We start from the raw sequence: 23,362 nt of genomic DNA, 5'->3' as shown, positions 1-23,362 counted from the left end.
GGAGGGGAGCCAATCACACGTGCTTACATGGCAACCACACTTTTTTCAAGCACAGCAAAATTCGCTTCTCAGCCCCTCGGCGAAACTTCACACTGCTGCCCTGGTTCAGCTTTCCCCTCCAGCTTCTCACCGTCTCATCTTTATTAGTGCTCGATAGACATTGCCGACGTGGGCATCCCAGCATTTATTTCGCTCATCCAGCTAGTCTATATTCTCTAAATGTCTAATCTGCCGCCACGCCCGCCTCCGCCGCCGCCTGCAGGGTCGCAGGGAGGACCAGCGCGTACAGGAACTCCGCCAGTTGGATTTGGGCCAGGGTCATCTCCGCTGACGCAAGTGAGGCCGCAGCCAATTTCGCGCACAGCTACGCCGCAGGGTCCTTCAGCAGCCATGTCTCCGGGTCCTGCTGAGCCGCAGTCAGGGAGCCGGTCGCCATTTGTCGGCCAGCCTGCTGCATTCCGGCCGCCGCCACCGCCCAACATGCCGCCTCAGCCGCAGGCTGCTCGTGCCTTGTCTCCAGGCGGTGTCCCGACGCCACCGGTGCAGGGCCCACCTAGCAGCTATGGTGGATCGCCGAGGCCTCCTGCCCCGCCCTCGCAGTACCAAAACCAGCAGTACCCACCGCAGCCGCCTCAGCCCCAGCAGCAGTCAGCAGTATCAGCAGCAGCAGTACCAGCAGCAGCAGCAGCAGCAGACGCCGCCTGTGCCTCCACTCTCCCCGACAGTATCTGCTGCTGCTGCTCCCTCGTCGCGTCGCCGTATGTACCCAGAGCAGATGGCCACGGCGTACAGCGCGCAGCAGCAGCCGCAGGCACAGCAGCCACAGGGATTCCAGGCTCCTTACGGTGGTGGCAACCTGCCCCCACTGCCCGGATCTGCCCAGCAGCAGGTTCCGCAGCAGGCTGATCCGGCAGCTGGACCCGGTGGATTCTTTGTCCCGGGAGCCGCACAGGCGCCGGCTGTGCCTAGTCCGGCAGGTATGCCGCATGTGAGCGCGCCTGGTCCTGGCTATCCCATGCCGCCTCAGCAGCACAGCAGCAGCAGTTCCAGCCCCAGCCCCAGCAGATGCAGCAGCCGATGGCTGGCGTCACACAGCAGTTTTCGCAGATGGGTCTTGGGCCGACGCCGCAAGAGTACCAGGTTGCAATGCTTGGCGGGCAGCCTCAGCTCTCGGCTCTCGACGAGCCTGGCACCGATCATCAAGCTACCGCCTAACGCCGCATGCGTGCCATCGTCGCACATTATCTGCCCGGCCAAGCACAAGCGGAGCACACTTAACGCCATCCCCAAGACCGAAAAGCTGCTAAAGAAGTCGAAGCTACCGTTTGGCCTTGTGATCACGCCGTTCAAGTCGCAGGAGGAAGGCGAGGAGCCGATCCCAGTGGTCAACGAGATTGTGCGGTGCAGACGGTGCCGCACGTACATCAACCCGTTCGTTCAGTTCGTGGAGGGCGGGCGCAGATGGAAGTGTAACATGTGCGGACTCAACAACGATGTCCCTCTGTTCTTCGACTACGACTCAGCCACGCAGACCCAGAAGGACCGCTGGCAGCGGCATGACCTCAACCACGCCGTGGTCGAGTTTGTCGCGCCTGTCGAGTACATGGTGCGCCCACCGATGCCACCGGTCTATGTCTTCATCATCGATGTGTCATATGCGTCGGTGCAGATCGGTGCGCCTGGCGTCATTGGCCAAACCATCCTTGATGTCTTGGACAAAATCCCGAATGTGGACAAGCGCACAAAGGTCGCTTTCCTGGCAGTCGACACGTCGCTGCACTACTTCCAGGTCCGTCCTGGAAGCACTGAGCCGCAGCAGCTCGTTGTTAGCGATCTCGACGACGTGTTCCTGCCATCGCCGACGGATCTACTGCTGAATCCTGGACGAGTGCCGCCAGGGCATCGAGGGTCTCCTGTCGCGTCTGGGCAGCATGTTCAAGGATAACCACACTGTGGGCAACGCGCTGAGCCCAGCCGATCAAGGCTGCACAGAAGCTGCTGGGCACGCTGGGTGGCAAGATCATTGTCATGCAGGCATCTGCACCGACCATTGGCGAGGGCAAGGTCGAGCCGCGCGCTGAGGGCAAGGATCTGGGCACCCCACGCGAGTCGGAGCTGCTGCGCCCGCAGAACAACTGGTACAAGACGCTGGCTGCCGACAGCTCGCGCACGCAGGTCGCATTCGACACGATCTTCTTTGGCCAGCAGCCGATGGACATTGCCACTGTGTCGTGCCTGGCGAGATACACCGGCGGATCGGTGTTCTACTACCCGTCGTTCATGGCTACGCGCAAGCCTGAGGTTGATCGGTTCAGCAAGGAGTTTCGGCAGCCATCTGGCGGCCAAGGTTGGCCTGGAGGCAGTGCTGCGCATTCGTGCATCCAAGGGTCTGCGCATGGCATCGTACTATGGAAACTTCTTCCTGCGGTCGATGGACCTGCTGGCGCTGCCCAATGTCACACCCAACCACGCCTATGCCGTGGATGTCGAGATCGACGAGACACTAACCGCACCTGTGGTCTACTTCCAGACGGCGTTACTGCACACCACATCGTACGGTGAGCGGCGGATTCGCGTCTCGACGCTGGCGCTGCCAACTACCGACAACATCCACACTTTGTTCCACCACGCTGACCAGGTTGCAATCGCGTCGCTGTTGGCCAAGAAGGCCGTAGACCGTGCTCTGGTTGCCAAGCTGGAAGATGCTCGTGAGGCTCTGCAGCACAAGGCCCTCGAGATCATCGGCGCATTCAAGACCGAGTGCACACAGTCGTCGTCGGGCGCGACCACGCAGCTGCAGATCCCGCGCTCGCTGCAGCTCCTTCCCCTGCTGACTCTGGCGTCTCTCAAGCATACTTCGCTGCGTGGCGGCAACAACGTGCCTCCTGCACTGCGTCTGGCTGCCATGAACTTTGTGCTGACGCTGCCAGCCGAGCAGGGCGTGCAGCCTTTCTCGATGGCGCGCATGTACGCCCTACACAACCTGCCGGAGAACGCGGGCTACCCCGATCCCGAGACTGGTTTGACGGTCCTTCCGCCCAAGCTGAATCTGTCGGCCGAGTCGCTGTCCCCGTACGGCGTATTCCTGCTGCACGACGGCAATGATTCGTTCCTGTGGTTCGGTCGCGAGGTCAGCCCTGCGGTGTGCTCTGCTCTTCTCAACGTCACTGATGTGCGTACTGTGCCCAGCGGCGTGATCTCGTTCCCTGATCTGAGCAACGGCGCCGACACGCCTGCTGCCGGCTTTGAGCTCAACTTCCAAGTCAACGCCATCATCAAGCGCCTCAATGCCCTATGCCACAACCTGTGGAGCCCCGTCACGTATGTGTGCAAGGAGGACGGCGAGCCGGTTCTGCGTATGTGGATGATGCAGCGGCTGTCAGAGGACATGGACACCAGCGCTCCCAGCTACCAGCAGTTCCTGAACCAGCTGCGCGACAAGGTCAACCGCGGCAACTTTTAAACAAAATCCCTTCTTAGTTTACTGTTTCTCAATCTCTTCACTCATGAACCCCATTGCAGCTACATGGCATATATGGTTACTAGGCAGACGAAAACATGGATTAGAAACGTGAAAACGACATCATTTTGGTGACGGGTTGGGACGGATTGGGTACGGTGCTGTGGTGTTTGTCCACTGAGTAATCCAACTAAGCACCTCAGTATACCACTTTATCGAGTTTATGTTGCGGTTGATCCAGTGGTCCTCATCGGGGAAGTACAGCAGGCGCGCCGGGATTCCTCTGCGCCTCAACAGGGTAAAGCCGCCCAGGGACTCCGATACAGGGATCCTGAAATCCTTCTCTCCCTGGATGAACAGGGTGGGTGTGCGGAAGCTCGATGCAAACCGCTCCGGGTTATTCTCCTCCAAGATCTCCCTGCCGGCGGGCTCCCAGGGCTTGCCCAGATCCCACTCAGGGAACCACAGCTCGTCAGTACCGTAGTACCCTGATACCGTGCTGAGCTTTCCGTCGTGGGCGACCAGGCATTTGAACCGGTCTGTGTGTCCGTTGAACCAGTTCATCATATATGCGCCAAACGAGCCGCCCAGCGCGCACATGCGGGTCGTGTCAATAAACCTGTGCTTGTCAGCGATGTAGTCAATTCCACGCATCAAGTCGACATAGGGGTAGTTGCCCCAGTTGTGGCGGATGGAGTCGGTGAAGTTCTGGCCGTATGTTGGCGACCCGTGGAAGTTGATCTGGACGGTGACGAATCCGGCGCTGGCGTACATGTTCGGATTCCACTGGGCATGGCTGAACGAATGCGTGTTTGCTTGCTGCGGGCCGCCATGCACAAGATAGGCGAGCGGGTACTTTTTGCGCTTGTCGAAATTGTACGGCCGCAGAAGCCACCCGTGGACGAGGTCGCCGCGAGCACCAGGGAACCAGAAATCCTCGGCCTTGCTCAAGTAGACGTTGCGGAGTTTTTCCTCGTTGATATCGGTCAGCTGCTTTGTCTCGAATGATGATGTGTCGAGGATATGGATGTCGGAGCACTTGTCGTTGTCGCTATGGACATACAGGATCTTATTGGGGCCAGCGAGGCGCACAGAGCTGGATGAGCCCTCTTTGGTCAGTTCTCTGCGTGCACCGGTAGCAACATTGACAGCGATGAGCCGGTTGGTTCCCTCTTTCCCGGTCATTGTGATCAGCTCTGTGTCATCAGCCGACCACAGAAGAGAGTGCGGCGTCAGCTCCCAGTTTCGTGCGATCGATATGGTCTCACGGGTCGCAATGTCGTGCACATATATGCGGTTGATATCAGCCTCGTATCCTGGCGTCTCCATCTGCAGCCATGCTAATTTCCTGCCATCGGATGAGAATGCTGGGGAACTGGCCATCCCATGGACATGGCCGGTCAATAGACGCGGGTGAGTGCTGCCAGTAGTGGATACGAGGTAAATGTCGACGTCCGTTTTCCATGCCATATCTTCGGAAGGCGGTCGGGTCACGAATGCAACATTATCACCATGCGGCGAGATCGCAAATTCCTCGACAGACCAGTCAATCGAGCGGGTCCTGAGAACGAGGGCAAGAACGCCATTAGGTTCGTTTCGTTGCTGACAGACCATCCCAGCGGGCCCTTGGAGAGCGAGGCAACAAACACACGGGGCTTCTCCTTTGACATCCACTCGTTCCAGTGCCTGACCCACAGGTTGTCGAATACCATGCCGGAGTCCGTCTTGTTAGCCTCGGCACGTCTAATTACTGCGCTCTGCTCGAGCGTTGCATTGGGGAACACGCTTGCCTGTGAACGCCAGTAGCCCGGTGTTGGCCCGGTACGACACGCTGCTGATGGGTGTGGGCGGGTTGTATACAAGTAGAGGCGCTGCGTTGGCAGAAATCTGCTGGCAGTAGAGCGTACCGTGCCGCATGAATCCGATTGTCTCGTCGTCGAACCACAGGAGGTTGGAGGCAGCTTGACCAGGCTGGCTATCGGTCAGCTGCGTGATATTGCCCGTGGCAATGTCGAGAAGGCTGACGTATGAGGAAGACTTGTTGGAGTCTGGGTTGTAGGTTGTGGTGACGAATATCGCGTGGCCGTTGTTGGGGGATACCACCGGCCCACCGATGCGGTTCAGCGAATGGAACAGGCGAATGTCGAGGGGCCTGCCTGACGTTTCATCGGCAGCAAGGCAAATGCCTGCGTATTGGCTGGCCACGCATAGTGCAATTAGCGACAGGCGTCTTAGCAGCATTGTAGATAACGTTTGGCACCGGTAAGATACAGGAAACAGTCAACAATCAACAGAATGTGTTCTATAGGTGGGCTGAAATAGTACAAAGCTACAGGATAAACAGAAAAGGAGACAAAATATGAATAATAGAAGTGGAAATCCGGCAGGGGCGCAATAACGTAGAAGAGAAAAAGAGGTCGTGGTCAAGTAGATAGTAGTTTGGCACTACATCGTGCGGACCTGCGTGCACTCTGCTTTGTTGTCAGTTCGCAGCATTAATGGCAGGGATTTTTTTCCCTTGCTCATGCATTGCGAAATGATCTGACTACTACTGCAGGCAGGGAGTATTCTATGCTTCACACGCTCATACAGCCAATGTCTAGCATTATTCGCACCTATCGTCTAGTCGTTAGCTCTCACGGTTGAGCGAACATACTAATTGGAATATGCATTGGGAATATTTCGGCAATATATCTTGCAGGCCAGGTGCCCAGACAGGACATTCAGATGATGTTGCATTCGGATGTCTATGCACACGCGTAATCAACTATCGCCAAGTGGGAACCATTTCAACTATCACCAAGTGGCGCCATTTCAGCTATCACCAGCATCATCCCACCACCAACACCACCACAGCTTCATCCAGCAAGCAGCACAGCCGACATTTGGACATGAGCGAGCCGCGAGCCATTGGGATCGAACCGAGCTGCCTGCCAGCTAATGATGCTGACCTTTTTTGTTTTATTTGCTTGCTCTCGCTGGCCAACTCGTATTTCGCCTCTTCTTTCTTCACATTCCAGACTCTTTTTCACGCAAACAGGTGCAGAAAAACATCAATACATTATTGAATACGGAAGCATAAATGTCTGCTGCAGAATCTGATGCCATGGCCAGCCTTTCGTTGGAAAATCCGGGATCCAACCCGAGCGAATCGTGGGTCGAGAGCTACCGACAGCAGCTAGCGCGTGCTCCATACAACGCGGAGCTGTGGATGGAATTTCTTCATGCAGCTAAGGCCCAGAGCGACGGCGAACTGACTCGTGAAGTATATGCGGATATTCTTCAGCGGTATCCGCACAGCGGGCGCCTGCTATCTGAGTACGTCGAGCTGGAGCTCAGCCTGGGCGAGAAAGAGCGTGCTGAGTCTGTGTTTAACGAGAAGCTGTTCACAGCACCTTCGCTGGAGCTTTGGAAGTGCTACCTGAACTACGTGCTAAGATCGAACACGGATGCGAGTGGGATGGTAGCGCTGCCCGAGAACCGCACCACAGTGCTGAACTGCTACAAGCTGGTACTGGAAAACGTCGGTGGGGATCGGGAGGCAGGGCAAATATGGCTTCAGCTATATCGAATTCCTGAGCACTGGTGAGGTAAGGTGCCTGCGGATTGGGGGTGCAGGTAGCGTAATTGTACTTTTCTCGAATCATGATATACAGCTCAGGACTGACAATGGTGTGCGATGCCTGTGCATGCATGTGTTTGTTTAGGGGTATGGGCAGTACGAGGAGCAGCTGAAGGCCACGCAAATGCGTGAGGCATTCCAGCAGGCAGTGGCGATTCCGCTGCTCAAGGTCGAGGAGATCTGGAAGCGCTACGACGCGTTTGAGAATGGGCAGAACCGGGCAGCAGCCAAGCGGTACCTGAGCGAGCTGTCGCCCACATACATGACAGCGCGCACCGCGATGCGTGAAATGAGCAAATTCTTTGACGAAATGCAGCACACTGCACCAGTGCACAGTCTACCCAAGCAGCCCGAGTGGACGCAGCCCGAGATCACGTATCTGGAGGCATGGAAGCGCTACCTGAAATGGGAGATCAGCAACCCGCTGCGCCTGACAGAGAGCGCAGGGGTGCAGAAGCGTGTGATCTATGCGTACAACCAGGCATGCATGGCTCTGAGGTTCTTCCCAGAGGTGTGGATTGAATTTGCCAGCTACCTTTGGGCGTTGGGCCAGCGCGACGCAGCTCTGGCCAAGATCCGCGATGCTAGCGAGGTCATGCCGGAAAGCCTGGCGGTGCAGTTCTCGTACGCTGAGATGGCTGAGAAGATGAAGCAGTTCTCATTGTGCAAGGATATATACGAGGGCCTGGTCACGTCTGCGCGCAGTGCGCTGGAGAACGTGTCAGCCAAGTACACGCGTCGGCTCGACAAGCTATCGCAGAAACTGAATAAGATGAAGGAGGCAGCGAATGCCGGTGACCATGCGATGGACTCGCCGTCTGCTGCCCCAGCGAATGACGGCGAGGACAGTGCAGTGTCGTCGGAATCTGAGTGTGAGCAGTCTGCATCTGAGGGCGATGATTTCATGGGTGACAGTGAAGGTAAGGCAAAGCGCTTGCTGGAGAAGCGGATCAGCCGTACGCGTGTGCGCATGGAGGAAAAGATGTCCGAGAAGCGCACGACGTACACGCTGATATGGACCATGTACATGCGGTATGTGCGGCGGTCAGACAGCCTGGACGCAGCGCGGCAGCTGTTGCGGCGGCCGCGCAACGACCCCTGCCGGCTACATCACGTACCACTTGTTTGTGTCGGCGGCGCTGATCGAGTACCATGTGGGGAAGCGGCCTGATGTGGCCGGGCGGCTGTTTGAGTACTACTCCAAGAACTACTCTGACGACACCGAGTACATCTTGCAATACATTACCCACTTGATCAACTCCAATGACGACAAGAATGCGCGCGCCGTGTTTGAACGCTTCCACGCGCAAGCAGCCGGCGAGTCCAAGCAGCTCTGGGACATGTTCGCCGACTATGAGTACAACTACGGAGACATCTCGTCTATTGAGAAGCTCGAGTCTCGGTACATTGCAAAGTTCTCCGGACGAATCGGTGATTTCGCGTGCAGCGGCCAAGTTTGGATGCCTGGACATTGACTGCGTGGCTGAGCGCGACTTTGGCTTTGCCCAGCGGTATGGGCGGCGGCAGCGCGACGACGAGGACCGACTCAATCAGCCGCAACAACGATGACGACGACGACGACTTTGCTGGCGGCATGGGATACTCTGCAGCGATGCCTGGGCTAGCCGTCGGCACAGTGTACGGCAAGCAGATGAACAAGAAGCAGCTCCTGGCGCCAGTGCAGTCGAGCAGGTTTGTCAAGCCATCGGTGGGCGGACTGCAGCCGTACAATCCGACGATCGAGCCGCTGCCCGAGTTTGGCACTGACGCAATGGCAGGCACTGCCAGTGGGACTCCCACAGGCGGCATGGGCGCGGATATGTGTCGCGGCAACAGCGTCTTCTTGACAACGGCGATGTGCTGAGCTACGTGGCCTCAATGCTGTCGGCACCCGACACGTCGCCGTTCGAGCAGCAGCCGCTGGATGTGGCGCGCGTGCTCGACATGGTTATGGACGCGAAGGTGTCGGGTCCGCTGGTGCCGTCAGATTACCGGCCGTTGGAGTATATGCCGGCGGCTGTGCGTCCAGCACCAGCAGCAGCAGCCGTATGGGCGCCGTGACAACAGCGGGCATAGGGACAGCAGGAGCCGCAGTAAGAGCCGGTCGAGGAGGCATCCCGGAGCCAGCGTACCGTGGGTACAGTGCGGGGCAGAGCAGAGGGTCGCGTGGCGGGTACGGGGGCCGGTCAACCGGCAGCAGCTATCGCTCGACTCCTTACGACCGCAACACACGGTATGGTGGCGACGATCGCGGCCGGTCTGGATTCCGGGGTCCGCCGAATGAAAGACCGTACGGGCAGCGCTACGATTCGAACAGAAGCTACAGTAGAGACTGAGCGTAAAAGTTAACGTAAACAAGGGCTTGATTCAATTTCCGTGATTATTCCTGAATAAATGCCCTCTGAGCCTTTCCAGCTTGACAGAGTGGCCATTGTGGTTCTTGCCACTCCATTTCAAATTTCGCGCGCATTTCTGCACTCTTCTCATTTTCGCTCTTGAGCAGCTTATCTCATCGGCCTTGGCCCGTCGGTTCCCTTTCTCTGTTAGCATTTGGCGAGCGGTTCTATTGGGCGCAGTCGAGGACGCATTTCAGGGTCTACTATTCACACCGCATTTCTGATAGTCCTGAGTAAGGAGGAGGAGTCAGCCCAACGCAGGAAACAAACGGCTCCTGGAAGTAACAACAACAGCAGCAGCAACAGCAGGGCTTCACGCGTATACAGAATCGATTTCTGTCGGAGCTCTCACACACTGCCACCTATACCTGGGTCCAGCAATACCAGGCTTGGGCGATGTCGGCATCAATCGCGCCGCAGTACCAGCGGCATGCCCCTACCAGGACATACACAAATGCTGCGACATATACATGCAGCGATGGCGTGTCAGTGCCAGCTGTGTTTGTAAGCAACAAAAACCCGTCGGTGAAGTACCGCGTTCTGGGGATGCTAGGACGGGTAAGTTGGGCTTTGTTATACGTGTAGAATCGCTGTTGGTACTGCGCTGAGAGGAGGGTGTTCGGACAGTGGTAGTAGAGACCGATTCAGTCCAAGAGGCATGTCAAATGGTCGATATTCCAAGTGCACTTTTATTATATGCGAGCCAGTTTTTGCACATGCTGTTCTAAAATACCTCTTTGTTTGTTAGGGTGCATTTGGACGGTGTTACAAAGTGCAGCAGCTGAATGACCCAGCCCATTCTGTGTGGGCATGCAAGTCAATCGACAAGAGCGGATTCAACAGCAGGAAGCTGCTGGATCGGGTAAGTTTGCGCCAAAGAGCAGTCTGAGACAGGCTGTATTGCGCACAATACAGACGCGTTCTTTTGCGAACAGGACTGCATTGGCCATGTGCTCAGTGTTTTTAATCCTACATCTGCACGTCATGCATATATAGGTCAAGTACGAAATCAAGGTGATGAGACGGTTGCCACAGCACGAGAATGTGGTCCAGCTGCACCGTATATTTCAAGACGACGAGCGGGTGTTTATTACAATGGAGCTATGTACACCGCGCACGGTCCACGACCTTTTGCAGAAGCGCAAGCGGCTGACAGAGTTCGAGTCGCGGTATTTCATTGGGCAGGTCGCCAGCGGGCTTGCGGCGCTGCACAGGGTGTGTATCATCCACCGCGATATCAAGCACAGCAACCTGCTTTTAGACAGCAGAAATCGCGTAAAGATTGCCGATTTTGGACTTTCAACGATCCTGGATGTTGAGACCGACCGCAAAAAGTCGTTCCTGGGCACACCAAATTTTCTGGCACCCGAGCTGGTATCGCGCGACGAGAGGGGGCACAGTTTTGGAGTCGACGTGTGGGCAACGGGAGTGCTGCTGTATATTATGTTGTATGGGCGGCCGCCATTCAGCTCGCCCAACAGCGCAGTGAAAACCGGCTTGGAGGTTTTGTACGGGCGCATAGTAACTAACGATGTTGTATTTCCGACGCAGCCGCCTACGTCGTATGCAGCCAAGAAGATGGTCGAGAAGCTGTGCTGTAAGCGTGAGGACGAGCGGATCGAGGCCAGCGAGATCTTTTACGAAGACTGGTTCTTGGCGAACGGGGATTCAGCAATGCCAGGGTTTATGCCAGACTCGATATTCCACACGCCGATACGAAGTATCAGCGACTACCGGGATCTGGTGGCGGGGATTGAGGGCGCGGTGAAACCAGCGTCGCGCATTGCAGCGACGCTGAATCCAAGAGTGCCTGTGAGCAAACATACAGAGGGTGTGGCTCGGCGCAGCCGTGTGCGGCAGCCGCTGGAGCCGATCATTGAGCATGAGAACCAGGTGCGGCGGACCACAGGCGAGCCACCGAAGCCGATACTGCGCAGTGCTAGGCCAGTGGTGTCATCGGTTGATACGTCGGCGTCAACGACCAGGGTCAGCACCGAGACACTGCATCTGAGTGAGCGGGTTGCTCGGATACGCATGCTGTCCAATCAGCAGGCAAATGCAAAGGATGCGGGTGGTGCAACAGTAGCACCACCGCCTGCAACCACCAGCCGGTATGCTCTACGATCCAAGGGCGCCGAGGAGATACCGGCTAGGGAAGTTCCACGGAGCGTGCGCTGGTCAGATTCACCGCGGGCGGGGGCGCACTCGCCCAGGGCGCCCGAGGCACGATTGCCGCAAGCGGAAGACGCTGCGCTCGAGCCCACGGTGCAGGCAGAGTTTGGGCAGGTGACGAAGCTGTCGGAGGAGTACCTGCCGTCGCTGCAGCACTGGCACGACCGACTGCAGAAATTCCGGAGCACGGCCAGGCGGTACCAGCAGCTGTCAGGGCGCGAATACGAGGCGTGGCTGGCGCGCACGTCGTGGGCGGATGAGCCCGAGGCCAGGTATCCGCGCGTGGGCATGTACGTGTTAAACTGGATGATGCTGGTCCGGTACGGGCTTGGGTTCCGGATGAGCGACGGAACAATCGGCACGCTGTTCAATGACAACACGTCGCTGCTGCACATGAGCAATGCAGACGGGTATGCGTACGTGCGGCCATTCCAGGACCGGTCGTGCGTGGGGTACTATGCGGCGGACGCATTCCCGGCAGAGCTGGACAAGAAGCGGCGGGTGGTGAAGGGGTTTGGACACAAGATCGTGCGGGACCTTTTGTACAACGTGGATGCTGAGATATACCCGGTGCCGGAGCACGACGATGTTGTGCGGTGCATGCTGCAGGCGCTGGCGACGACCGCCGGCATGATGTTTTTGCTGACAGGCGGCGTGATACAGTTCAGTCTGTGCAACCACGCGAAGCTGTTTTTGTACGAGGACTCGCATATCTTTTACAAGGACTCGGATGGACGCAAGTGGCATTTCAATCTGGCGGATGGGCCGGCGCGGCTGGTGCGCGATGCCGAGATTGATGTGGACAAGTTCTTGCTGTGTCTGGAGTATGCGCAGAAGGTGCTGGCGTCGGACAAGTTTTCTGGGCACAGGGCGAGGTAGTGGCGGAGGACCAAGTGCCTTAATGTAGTTTCGTTTTGTAATGATCGGTAGCAAATATGTTTGTACGCAGGAGTGCAGCCTTGCACAGGGTATGTTATCTGAAACCGTGGTGTATGCCAGACTGAACATCGAGACCGCCGGGCGTTGCCCAATCATGTTTCGGGCTCCTCGATATCTACCTGCCAAGAAAGCTTACAGCGATGGAAAAAATCCTGAGGGCTGGAACAGGCTTGGAGAGGGTTTTTTTTTTTGAGATTTTTCCTCCCTCCTGCTCTTACCACAGCGTGTTGTCTCTTAATTCGACTCCCGTTTTTCCAATTCACGCAGCGACTATATTTTCTATTTCCCGCATTTCACCAAACCTCGCCTGTTCCTTATCAGCGCCTTAGAGCATAGCTACTCTTGGTATACGAAACTGGCGTAACAAGTGGTAGTACTGTAGTCGCCTCTCTCTCCTTTCATTCTCTCTTTCTTTTCAAGCATGGACAGCCTTATTCCTACAGTCAACAAGCTGCAAGACGTGTTCAACACGGTGGGTCAGGACGAAATTGACTTGCCCCAAATTGTGGTGGTCGGGTAAGGCTAATGTTGCAGAAGGCGAGAGAGGTGGTTTTCGTAGTGGCGTACCCCCACCAGCAGTAAAGCTGTATGCGGTCTGGTGTGACTGTTTATCGACATGAGAGCTGATGTTGTTGAAGGATACTTATAAATTGTAGGTCGCAATCGAGCGGCAAATCGTCGGTGCTCGAGAACCTTGTTGGACGGGACTTTCTGCCGCGCGGCAGCGGGATTGTGACGCGGCGGCCGCTGGTACTGCAGCTTGTGACAGCGACGGACCCGCAGGGGGCAGAGTCGAGCGAGGATGGGCCAGCCGAGGCGCGCGCGCAGTTCCTGCATCTGCCAAACAAGGAGTTCACTGACATGCACGAGGTGCGGCGCGAGATCGAGCGCGAGACGGACCGGCTGGCGGGCAGCAACAAGGGCATCGTCAAGACGCCGATCCACCTGCGGATCACGGCGCCGGACGTGCTGAATCTGACGCTGGTGGATCTGCCGGGCATCACCAAGATCCCGGTGGGCGACCAGCCGGCGGACATCGAGGTGCAGACGCGCGAGCTGGTGATGGACTACATTACCAAGCCCAACAGCGTGATTGTGGCGATCAGCCCGGCCAACGTGGACATTGTCAACTCGGAGAGCCTGAAGATGGCTCGCGAGGTGGACCCCGACGGCAAGCGCACGGTGGGAGTGGTGACCAAGATCGACCTAATGGACCGCGGGACCAACTCGCTGGACATCCTGACGGGACGCGTGTATCCGCTGCGGACTTGGGTTTGTGGGGGTGGTGAATCGTAGCCAAGAGGATACGCAGGCTAACAAGCCGATTGACGAGTCGCTGGCGCACGAGGCCGAGTTCTTCCGCACGCACCCGGTGTACCGCACGATCCAGCAGCACTGCGGGACGAGCAACCTGGCGAAGCAGCTGAGCCAGCTGCTGATGCACCATATCCGCGACCGGCTGCCCAGCATCAAGACCAAGATTAACGCGCTGATCAGCCAGACTGAGCAGGAGCTGGCGTCGTACGGGCGGGTGGGCGCTGGAGCGGGGGCGGGAGCAGGGACTGACGCCGGCCGACTGCTGAAGCTGATCACGCTGTTTGCAGCCGAGTTCGGCAGCTCGATCGAGGGCACGGGGGCGGAGATGTCGACGGCAGAGCTATGCGGTGGCGCCCGGCTATACTACATCTTCAACGACATCTTTGCCGCAGGGCTGGACAGCGTGGATCCAACGGCCAGCCTGACCAACAGCGATATCCGCACGGCTATCCGCAACTCGAACGGGTCCGCGTGCGGCGCTGTTTGTGCCGGAGATTGCGTTCCAGCTGCTGGTCAAGCCGCAGATCAAGGCGCTGGAGCCGCCGGCTCAGCGGTGCGTACAGCTGGCGTACGAGGAGCTGATGAAGGTTGCGCTGTCGTGCGGCAGCAACGAGATGCGGCGGTACCCGCGTCTGCACGCCAAGGCCATGGAGGTCGTCAGCGATCTGCTGCGCGAGCGCGTCGGCCCCACTGCCGCCTATGTCGAGAGCCTGATTTCCATCGAGCGCGCATACATCAACACCAACCACCCCGATTTCATTGGCGGTCCAGGCGCCCTGACCGAGCTGCAGCGCAAGCTCGAGCGCAAGCGCAAGGACGCCGCGCGCGAGCGTGTGCGCGAGGTCTCGCGGACCACTGCGCGTCGCCAGCGTCCTGGACAGCACTGGTTCCGTGATTGCCGAGCCGGACACCGAGCCGAGCGCTGTCGATCCGAGCGAAGTCGACGATCGCGTGGACGACGGCCGTGCTGCGCGCTCCACCCGCCTGACAAACGGCGCCCTGCCCGGCCACCAGCACACGGGATCAGGCGTCCTCGACGCAGCTGCGGCGGCCCGGCTCCGGCTCGCCACTGGGCGGACCGGCCGGCCACGGCAAGTTCTTCAACTCGTTCTTTGGCGCGCCGGGGGGTAAGCGCGACGGGCTGCAGATATCGGGCGACGAGGTGCGGGTTGGCCACGGGTCGGTGATCCCAGGTGCCGAATCGGCTCAGCAATTTCTCCAGCGAGGGCACGGCGCTGGACGACGAGGTGTCGGCGCTGTCGGCGCAGTTTGCCAGCGACCTGTCGGTGGGTGGCGAGCGGGATGAGCTGGAGACTTCGCTGATCCGGTCTCTTATCGGCTCGTACTTTGGTATTGTGCGCAAGTCCATCCAAGACCTGGTGCCCAAGGCCGTCATGCACTTGCTGGTTAACGAGGTCTGTGAGAACATGCAGAACCGCCTGGTTGAGGAGCTCTACAAGGAGCCGCTGACCACCGAGCTGATGCAGGAGGACCCGGCGCTGGTTGCCGAGCGTGACCAGTGCGCTGCCATGCTGGAGGTCTACAAAAAGGCCTTTGCCATCATCAACGAGGCCATGTAGGGTCTGCTTCTCGTCCCTTTCGCCAATCTGTTTCTTCCTCCTCTTCCTCCTCTTTTCCAATACAGTAGTTTGATAACATATCGGCATGTTTGAATATTTATTGCGAAACCTATTTTAACTGAAAAGGGGGTGATCTAGACGTTGAGCTGCTCTTTCATCTGCGACACCAGGTCATCCAGCTCGCTGCTGAGAGCCTCCGACGCTGTCTTCGGGGCATGCTCCGTGTCCTTCTTCTCCTCGTCCTCCTCGTCCTCCTCGTCCTCGTCCTCCTCCTCATCGTCAGTCAGCTCCTCCATATCTGACAGCGATCCAAGCACATCATCGTCAATGTCGTTCTCGGCCAGCGCCGCCTTGATCATCTCCACAGCATTGCTCTCCGCATCGAACCGGTTTCCGTTGAGCTCCAAGTTCACTAGTGCCTTGAGCCTGCGCACCGACTCGGCCAGCGCCAGCGCACCGTCCATCTCAATCTCATTGTACTGCATATTGATGTTCTTCAGCGAAGCGCGCTGCCCAAGCGCCTCGGCAACCAGCCGACCGCCCTCGGCGCCCAGCAGACAATCACCAACATTCAGCACCTCGAGTGCCTGCCAACCCGCCAGGGCCTCGGCGAGCGCCTTTGACCCAGTCGCCGTGAACGTGTTGTCCTGCAGATCCAGGGTGGCCAGGCTTTCGTTGTTGGCCAGCCCGGCGACCAGCTCCGCAATGCCCTCAGGGCGGATTCCGTTCTGCGGCATGCTCACATGGCGCATCGACTTTAGCGTCCCGAACGCGTTGGCGAAGGCCGGCGCCGAGCCATTCTCGAGCCGGTTGCGTCCACAAATAAGCGTATGCAGAGCCGCCGGCCTGCCCAGCCGCAGGCACTCTTTCTGGCACTCGACAAGCGCAGCAGCAATTGTCTGCCCGCCCTGGATCCCCAGCCCGTTGTTGTTCAGCTTGAGCACCTGCAGGCCCGTGTGTTTGCTCAGGAACGGCGCCATGGCCGTGGCGCCCAATGGACCGAAGGCGTTGTCCGAGAGATTGAGCTCGGTCAGCTCCGGCAGCTCCACCAGCGCCTCGGCCAATGCCTCCAGGCTGGCCTTGACGTCGTCCTTGAGCCGTCCGGTGAAAATGTCGTGCAGCGTCGCTACCTTGAGCGTCGTTTTGGTCTTCAGCGCGCTGGCCAGGGCTTGCGCGGCCTCGGGCCCGACCGTGTTGCCGTTTAGCCGCAGCTCCTCCAGGTTCTCAATCTTGCGCAGCTCCTCCACATACGGCGCTATGTCCTCGGCCGTCGTCAGCTTCAGGCCCTTGCCCTCCAGCGAGTAAATGCGGTCAGAAGGAATCGGCGACATTGGTAATTCAAACACAAGGTTAAAAAGTTTGACTCTAGATAATACTTTTGGGCGGTAAAGGAGAAATAGTCGTCGTTCAGCCGCCGTATAGCGTCGGTTCTTTTTCCCTGAACCTAGTCCTACTATTCGTTGCCAGTAGCCGGCTGAATCTCAAAGGCACTGGCACCCCCGGCTCGGCTCATGTATTTAAGGAAATCTGCGAGCCGAAAACTTTTGTCTCCGCCGGGCCGATATCACAAAGCAGCGCCGCGGGTATAAAACCACACCACTCGCTGGGAAACGCCGATTCCGCACTTTGTCTCTCTCTCTCTTGCGCCTTTCGCCCTTTCATCTACTCTATGTCCACTTGACGAGGTACCTATCCTGCAATCCTGCTGCCTGATCTCCCCGTGTGCTAGATATGATGCTTAACCAAATATAACTAGAGTTTATGACTTCTAAATTTCTCATGAATTTAACCTTCGGTCTGAACTATCTAGCCAAAAAGCGCTCGTTTTTCTTTGAACCCTCAGGATACGACACTAAATCACACTGCTTTGATCTCTGCATAGGCTCTATCCTCGTCAAGAAAACCAGCACCTTGTCCCTGGCACAGGCGCATCGGTGAACATGGGTCTCAGTACGGTAAGTCTCTCGTTTTTGCCTGGGCTTCTTGGGGTGATGATAGAACTTAGTTGGAATTACCGTCCGAAATTGTGATGAGGACGAAAACTTCGCGGCTTTATATACAAACTGACCATTATATTTGCACGTGCGATGCGTGCTGTGACGAGATGCGAGAGCCATATCACTGATGTTTTGATTCACTCGCTTTTAGGAATTTGATGGATTCGCCCTTGCTTCCCTGAGCCCGTCGCTGTAAGAGGTGGTAAGTGCTAGCTTTCTCCGATCCGTCTACTCCTGTTATGATGACCTCTTAGATGACGAGTCGGAAGAGTTATTCGCTGTCGACAACCCTTTTTTATACCATTCATGCATTACCTGAACACCCAACTCTGGGACTGTCCATATTGCATCTCTGCACGTGGCCATTTTGCTCAATTGCTGCATGTTCTTCTGTTGTATAGTCTGGGTGTATCTACTGCCGCATGCCCGTCCGGGTGTGGGCTGCTCCGGCTGGCATTGTGAACAGGTAAGGACCATGTGTTGTCGTTGTTGCTCCCTGGGTGGAGATGATGAGTTTATTTAATCACAAGCATATGTCCGAACACATGTGTGGACACCTTTTCGCGACTGACCATCCATCCATGCCGCTGGCGCTGTTGTGTGAATCTGATGTTCTAATGCGCTAAACATTCGTTTCTTGATTCGCATAGGCCTGCCACCACATGTGATCCACATCCTGTATCATATCTCCGTCGAGTCTTCCAAGACCACTAAGGCAAGTATCATGCATTGTTCGCTGCAGCTCCGGTGGGTGGTGTGTGTTACAATGATGATCCAATCACGACGGTCAACATAAGCCTGTTTTATAGGAAGAGCGGGTTTTGATGAAGTTGCCGGTAATGGCTTGAAACTGAACACAACACACATCATCTGCTTGTTTTGCTGCCCCGTTGTCCGCTCTCGACATGCATATCACTAATACGCTTCCTTTCCAATTTTAGGTAAGCAAACGAGCAAGCATGTATTTGTAGACCTTCTTTTTCTTTCTGTACATTTGTAACGCAAAATATACTCGCTGCAGCCTTTCTCTACTCGTTGCTGTCCTTGTCTGCTGCGGCGGACGTCTTTTTGAGCGTGACCGTCGGCGGGATGATGTCGCTGAGGAAGTCGTACTGCTCGATGCTCTGCACTGCCTTGGCCATGTCCTTGTACTGGACCGTCTTGCGCTTGTCGAAGCGGGCAAACTCGTAGCCCTCGCGCACCAAGCTGTCAATGAAGTACTCGGTTGCGCGCGACACCAAAAAGATGCTGTCAGCACCGCACGCGAAAATGTCCTTGTCCTCCTTGATGATGCGGCGGACGCGTGCGGCGGGCAGCGTGCTGACGCCGGGCTGCGAATGCGACTCGAAAGTGACCATGTCGAAAAGGCGCGTTGCAAAAAGGCGAGAAAAGAAAAAAGAAGGAATTTGTCGTTCGAAATGAAGGGGCTCAATTCTGAAGTCAGCAGAAGAGAAATCTGCTAGCACCGTTTGCATGCGGTGTGGATCAACAATGGGTTGCCAGCGCCACACCTTGCAAGGCGAAAAAAGCATGGTGCTGGCGCCCAAACAAACTCTTGCCTCGTTTTCCTTCAGAGATATCTTCTTTTTTTTTTTTGCACTACTCCCTGCTCTGCGTTGCTAGTCAGCAATTCAACATACAATGCCGCCAAAGAAAGCTCGGCCACAGCACGACTCGCGCGTCGGCTACGTGTTTGACGTGCGCATGAAGTACCACCAGATCCTGCCCGACATACATGAGCCCGACGAGACGCACCCAGAAGACCCGCGGCGCATCTACTGGATATACGAGATTCTGCAGCGGTCCGGCCTTCTGTCGCGGATGACCCGGGTGCAATCGCGACTGGCTACAGACACCGAGCTCCTGCGGGCGCACACACCAAGGCACCTGGAATTTATGCAGCGCACCGAGAGTCTGGAGCGGCCGAATCTGCTGGCTGAGGCGAGTAATCTGGCCGACTCGGATGTGTACCTGTGCCGCGAATCAAACTACTGCGGGAAGCTCAGTGCGGGCGCGCTGCTAGCGCTGTGCGAGCAGGTCGCGCTGGGCAGGCTGAGCTATGGCGTGGCCATCATCCGGCCGCCGGGGCACCATGCGTGCCAAGACAAGCCCATGGGATTCTGCCTGTTTAACAATGTGTCAGTGGCAGTGCATGATCTGCTGGCGCGTCGGTTAGCCGAAAAGATAGTGGTGGTGGATTGGGACGTGCACCACGGCAACGGCATCCAGGAGGCTTTCTATAACAAAGAGGATGTGCTGTATATATCGCTGCACCGGTACGACGGCGAGGAGTTCTATCCGGTGAGTGACGAGGGACGCATGGAGAAGGTGGGGTCTGGCGGTGGCGAGGGCTTCAACATCAACATTCCGTGGCCGTGCGAGGGCGTGGGCGACGGCGACTACCTGGATGCGTTCCGACGCGTGGTGATCCCGGTTGTGCGTGAGTTCGGCCCCGATATGGTCATTGTGTCGGCAGGCTTCGACGCGGCGGTCTGCGATCCGATCGGCCTGTGCAAGGTCACGCCGCAGTGCTACGCGGTCATGACCAGCATGCTGCGGTTGGCGAGCAAAGACAAGCTGGTGCTAGCGCTTGAGGGTGGGTACAATCTGGATGCGATTGCAAACTCGATGCTAGCGTGCACCAAGACGCTGCTGGACATTCGGTGGGACGCCGGGTTGATACCGCAGGCCGCCACTCGCTGCGACTACGCAACATTGTCGGAGGAGGAGATCAATGGCGTGCAGATGCCCAGGCGCCATTTCCACGAGGACTGGCGCTGCAAGGGGGCCTGGAATCCTGAGGCTGAGGTGCCTGAGTGCTTTAACGCCAAGCCATCGGATATCGGCAGGGATGTAGTCAATGGTGTGCTCAAGATCCAGCGGAAATACTGGAAGTCGCTTGCTGCGTAGCAGCGATTCGCCCATGTTCGCTATGTCCCAAGAAAAAGCCATATGGTTCCTCGCGAAGCACAGTTGCATCATTAGCTCTCATGATGGTATGTCCTAGGCTGAACTATGAAGTGTATGTCGATTTATTAGAATCGCTGCAAAGCAAACTGCATCCCGTCAATTTTAACCAGGTATGGCCGTATGCATATTGGCAGCCTGCCAACTACACAAATGTGACCTTGGTGCTGGCACTGAGGTTGATCTTCAGTCCTTCGATGACCGTGCTGTTGTTCTTTGTGGTGAACTTGGCTGCGACTGCAACACCGTTGACCTTGACAGATGTGACACCGCCGACACCCAGCAGGACAATCTTGGTCAGGGGAGGCGGCACTGTGTAGCTGCCGCTAGTCGAGCTAATGGCGAGGTTGTAGTCGTGATAGGCAAAGTTGACCCACCTGTGCGCGGTGCTCAGGGTCTCGCCATCGTCCCAGTACAGCTTGCCCTCAGCCGAGCCCTCGACATCAGCAGCGACAATGATCGAGAAGTCACCCTTGCGCGACTCGGTCGTGGTCAGGCCAGGAACCTGGGCCGGGATGATCTTGCCGCCGCGAATGTGCACGTTGACGTGCTCGAGCGGAGCGTCAAGCTTCACAACATTGTTGGACGCCCAGATGGCCTTGTAGTTGTACCAGTCGTACCAGACACCGGCAGGGAAGAAGGCGTCGACGGTGGTTGCGCCCTGGGTCAGCACCGGCGAAATCAGAATGCCGTCACCAATAAGGAACTGCGTGTCAATGCCGACAGTCTGCGAAGCGCTGGAGAACTCAAACACAAGGGGACGGGCAATCGGCCAGCCCTTCTCGACGGCATACTGGTTCGCAGTATAGATGTACGGCAGCAGAGTGTAGCGGATGCCCAGGGCACGGCGGCTGGCCTCGGCCACGGACTCCCAGCGGTACAGCTCGTGCGGCAGAGAGCTGACAAAGTAGTGGTCGCGGGCAAACGGATAGAATGCGCCGACCTCGACCCAGCGTGCGCACAGCTCCTCGGTGGTATCGCCAGAGAAGCCGCAGATATCGGAGCCGATCATCGGGATACCAAAGATGCCGTGGTCGAGCATAGCGGCAATGGTGATGTGCAGGATCCTTAAAGGTAGCGGCATTGTCGCCAGTCCAGTGGGCGGCAAAGGCACCCGAGCCAGCGCTTGTTCCCGGGCTGAGCAGGAACGGACGCTTGTTGGGACGCTTCTTCAGCAGAGCGCCGTATGCGGCCTTGGAGTGCATGTAGCCGTAGAGGTTGTGCGTGCTGTACTCGGTCGCGCCGTTGTAGTGGACAGCCGTGGTGTCAATAGTCGAGGATGACAGCTCAACCTCCCGGTTGTTGATCTTGTATGGGGGCACCTGCAGCAGGTTGGTGGCATTGGGCTCGCGCGGGGGAATCGCGCCAGCCTCCCAGGGGAATGGCGGGATCACTTCCTCAGGGATACCCGATCCGCAAGCTGCCAGTGCAGAATGACGACGCCTCGTTCTGGTCGAGCCAGAGACCGTCCACGGAGATCTTGTCCAGGAAGCGCGAAATCTCGCCGCTGTACCACTCATTGGTGTTGGGTGCGAACCAGTCCGGGAACGGAGTGTATCCGGGCCAGCCCTGGCTGACAAACTCAGGACCCATCAGGGTTCTTGACGAAGACATCAAGCGCCTTGCCACGCGCATAGGTTCCTAGAGACGAATTGCGGTGGACAGCCGGCTGTGTGATAAGCACAAGCTTCTGGTCCTTGCTGTGCAGCTCGCTGGCGAAACGCTGGAACTCCTTCGAGCGGGAACAGCTTGGGGTCGAATGTGTACTCGACAAACTTGTCCTTGTAGTCGACATCCGCCCACTGGGACTCGAGCGGAATGTTGGCCTTGGAGTAGTTGGCCACGACCTCCTCAATCTCGGCCAGATCCTTGTATCCGTAGCGGCAGTTGTGGAAACCAAGTGCCCAGTACGGAATGCGGGCAGGACGGCCAACCAGATCCGTGTACTGGTCGATGACATCGAGTGCGGTGGGGCCGTTGAGGAAGTAGAAATCGGCGGTTCCGCCAAGTATACGGTACTGGATCGCGTTGTTGTCGAGAACAATATCCATGCCGTGGAAGTTGTGCAGGTAGGCGCCGTGGAACTTGCCATTGCGCAGCTCCATGTGAATTGTTTGCGAGCCATAGATGTTCTCACCAAGGAGATACGATCCTCCACGGGACCACAGGGTCTTGGTGTTGTTGGTGGTGCTGCGACGGAACCACTCTGGGGTCTCACCGATACCGTAGATGTTGGCGTTGCTGGGCAGGTTCGATGTCACCTCAATGTACTGGTCCTCGAAGATCAGCGGGTGGCCGGTTGTGTCAAAGATCGTCTCAGTACCACGCGACACTTTGAAACCAAAGCCGTTCTTGGCGTCCTGGAAGTAGCTGAACTTTAAGCTGCTGCCACTGCTGCTGACGCCGGAGCCCTTGTTCAGGGCATGAACCGAGCTGGGGATCTGGAACTGCTTGCCAGCCGTGTCCTTGCACGTGTACTTGGAGGCGGTTCTTTGAATCAAAGCGCACATCGAGCTTCAGGTCATCAATATCGTTGCCATAGGCATTGCAGGGTGTACCAGCGAGTTTGAGCGATGCAGTGAACCCAGTCGCAGTGTCTTGCTTATTAACAACCTTGTAGCCCGGACACGCGCTGGTATCACGCTTGGAAAACAGAGCCGGGCTTGAGTCTGCCAATAGCAAGGGCTTCAGCAGTGGCTGAGAGGAACACTAGTGCAAGGATGCTGCACGTTACTTTCATGTTCAAGAGGAATAAGACGATTATCTATGAGGATAGGATTATCAGTGTAGTAAACAGAAGGGGAAGGAATGGGTGGGTGATCGTGGAGTGAAGAGGCACATGGATCCACTGGGTGGAAGCTCCTTTATATCTGCTGCCATGATCCTACGTGCTGCATGCTAATGGCGAAAAG

At 57.1% G+C, this 23,362-nt stretch overlaps 9 protein-coding genes across 9 annotated transcripts; 5 read left to right on the top strand and 4 right to left on the bottom strand.

Annotated features, from left to right (window-relative positions):
• Positions 1-212: 212 nt before the first annotated feature.
• On the top strand, positions 213-3,553 carry DL89DRAFT_263693 (beta-sandwich domain of Sec23/24). Its single transcript, XM_040885943.1, has 10 exons — positions 213-614; positions 649-762; positions 793-923; positions 945-1,111; positions 1,133-1,440; positions 1,462-1,648; positions 1,670-1,762; positions 1,790-1,933; positions 1,975-2,301; positions 2,348-3,553. Exons 1-10 carry the CDS (start codon positions 391-393, stop codon positions 3,461-3,463), a joined length of 2,811 nt encoding a protein of 936 aa, XP_040746875.1. The 5' UTR covers positions 213-390; the 3' UTR covers positions 3,464-3,553.
• On the bottom strand, positions 3,514-5,845 carry DL89DRAFT_263692 (alpha/beta-hydrolase). Its single transcript, XM_040885942.1, has 3 exons — positions 5,245-5,845; positions 5,068-5,210; positions 3,514-4,993 (listed from the first exon to the last, which is right to left on the bottom strand). The coding sequence occupies exons 1-3, from the start codon at positions 5,699-5,701 to the stop codon at positions 3,584-3,586; spliced, it is 2,010 nt and encodes a 669-aa protein (XP_040746874.1). The 5' UTR covers positions 5,702-5,845; the 3' UTR covers positions 3,514-3,583.
• A 428-nt stretch (positions 5,846-6,273) lies between these two features.
• On the top strand, positions 6,274-9,498 carry DL89DRAFT_263691 (Suf-domain-containing protein). Its single transcript, XM_040885941.1, is given in 8 exon segments — positions 6,274-6,983; positions 7,006-7,050; positions 7,168-8,126; positions 8,155-8,478; positions 8,498-8,593; positions 8,622-8,905; positions 8,948-9,175; positions 9,195-9,498. The coding sequence occupies 8 exon segments, from the start codon at positions 6,543-6,545 to the stop codon at positions 9,416-9,418; spliced, it is 2,601 nt and encodes an 866-aa protein (XP_040746873.1). The 5' UTR covers positions 6,274-6,542; the 3' UTR covers positions 9,419-9,498.
• A 37-nt stretch (positions 9,499-9,535) lies between these two features.
• DL89DRAFT_280230 (kinase-like protein) lies at positions 9,536-12,529 on the top strand (the record flags this gene model as incomplete). The annotated part of the gene is made up of 3 exons (XM_040889584.1): positions 9,536-10,036; positions 10,227-10,340; positions 10,475-12,529. The coding sequence occupies exons 1-3, from the start codon at positions 9,875-9,877 to the stop codon at positions 12,527-12,529; spliced, it is 2,331 nt and encodes a 776-aa protein (XP_040746872.1). The 5' UTR covers positions 9,536-9,874.
• A 512-nt stretch (positions 12,530-13,041) lies between these two features.
• DL89DRAFT_263690 (uncharacterized protein) lies at positions 13,042-15,586 on the top strand. The gene is made up of 6 exons (XM_040885940.1): positions 13,042-13,861; positions 13,893-14,309; positions 14,401-14,748; positions 14,810-14,857; positions 14,934-15,074; positions 15,100-15,586. The coding sequence occupies exons 1-6, from the start codon at positions 13,451-13,453 to the stop codon at positions 15,484-15,486; spliced, it is 1,752 nt and encodes a 583-aa protein (XP_040746871.1). The 5' UTR covers positions 13,042-13,450; the 3' UTR covers positions 15,487-15,586.
• Positions 15,567-16,876, bottom strand: DL89DRAFT_263689 (RNI-like protein). Its single transcript, XM_040885939.1, has one exon. The coding sequence runs from the start codon at positions 16,815-16,817 to the stop codon at positions 15,621-15,623; it is 1,197 nt and encodes a 398-aa protein (XP_040746870.1). The 5' UTR covers positions 16,818-16,876; the 3' UTR covers positions 15,567-15,620.
• Positions 16,877-18,511: 1,635 nt separating this feature from the next.
• DL89DRAFT_220199 (histone-fold-containing protein) lies at positions 18,512-18,841 on the bottom strand (the record flags this gene model as incomplete). Its single annotated transcript, XM_040884437.1, has 1 exon — positions 18,512-18,841. The coding sequence occupies one exon, from the start codon at positions 18,839-18,841 to the stop codon at positions 18,512-18,514; it is 330 nt and encodes a 109-aa protein (XP_040746869.1).
• Positions 18,842-19,484: 643 nt separating this feature from the next.
• DL89DRAFT_202634 (Arginase/deacetylase) lies at positions 19,485-20,093 on the top strand (the record flags this gene model as incomplete). The annotated part of the gene is made up of 1 exon (XM_040884002.1): positions 19,485-20,093. A coding segment is annotated over one exon (609 nt), but the record flags the coding sequence as incomplete, so codon positions are not given.
• A 502-nt stretch (positions 20,094-20,595) lies between these two features.
• Positions 20,596-23,330, bottom strand: DL89DRAFT_273529 (uncharacterized protein; the record flags this gene model as incomplete). The annotated part of the gene is made up of 7 exons (XM_040889074.1): positions 20,596-21,517; positions 21,600-21,870; positions 21,917-22,031; positions 22,057-22,150; positions 22,173-22,897; positions 22,929-23,119; positions 23,300-23,330. 7 exons carry the CDS (start codon positions 23,328-23,330, stop codon positions 20,596-20,598), a joined length of 2,349 nt encoding a protein of 782 aa, XP_040746867.1.
• Positions 23,331-23,362: the final 32 nt, after the last annotated feature.

This window comes from Linderina pennispora, assembly GCF_002104995.1.
Source record: "Linderina pennispora strain ATCC 12442 chromosome Unknown DL89scaffold_1, whole genome shotgun sequence".
NCBI lineage: Eukaryota > Fungi > Kickxellomycota > Kickxellomycetes > Kickxellales > Kickxellaceae > Linderina > Linderina pennispora.
The sequence above is the reverse complement of the archived record's forward strand: the minus strand, read 5'-3'. Positions and strand labels throughout refer to the sequence as shown.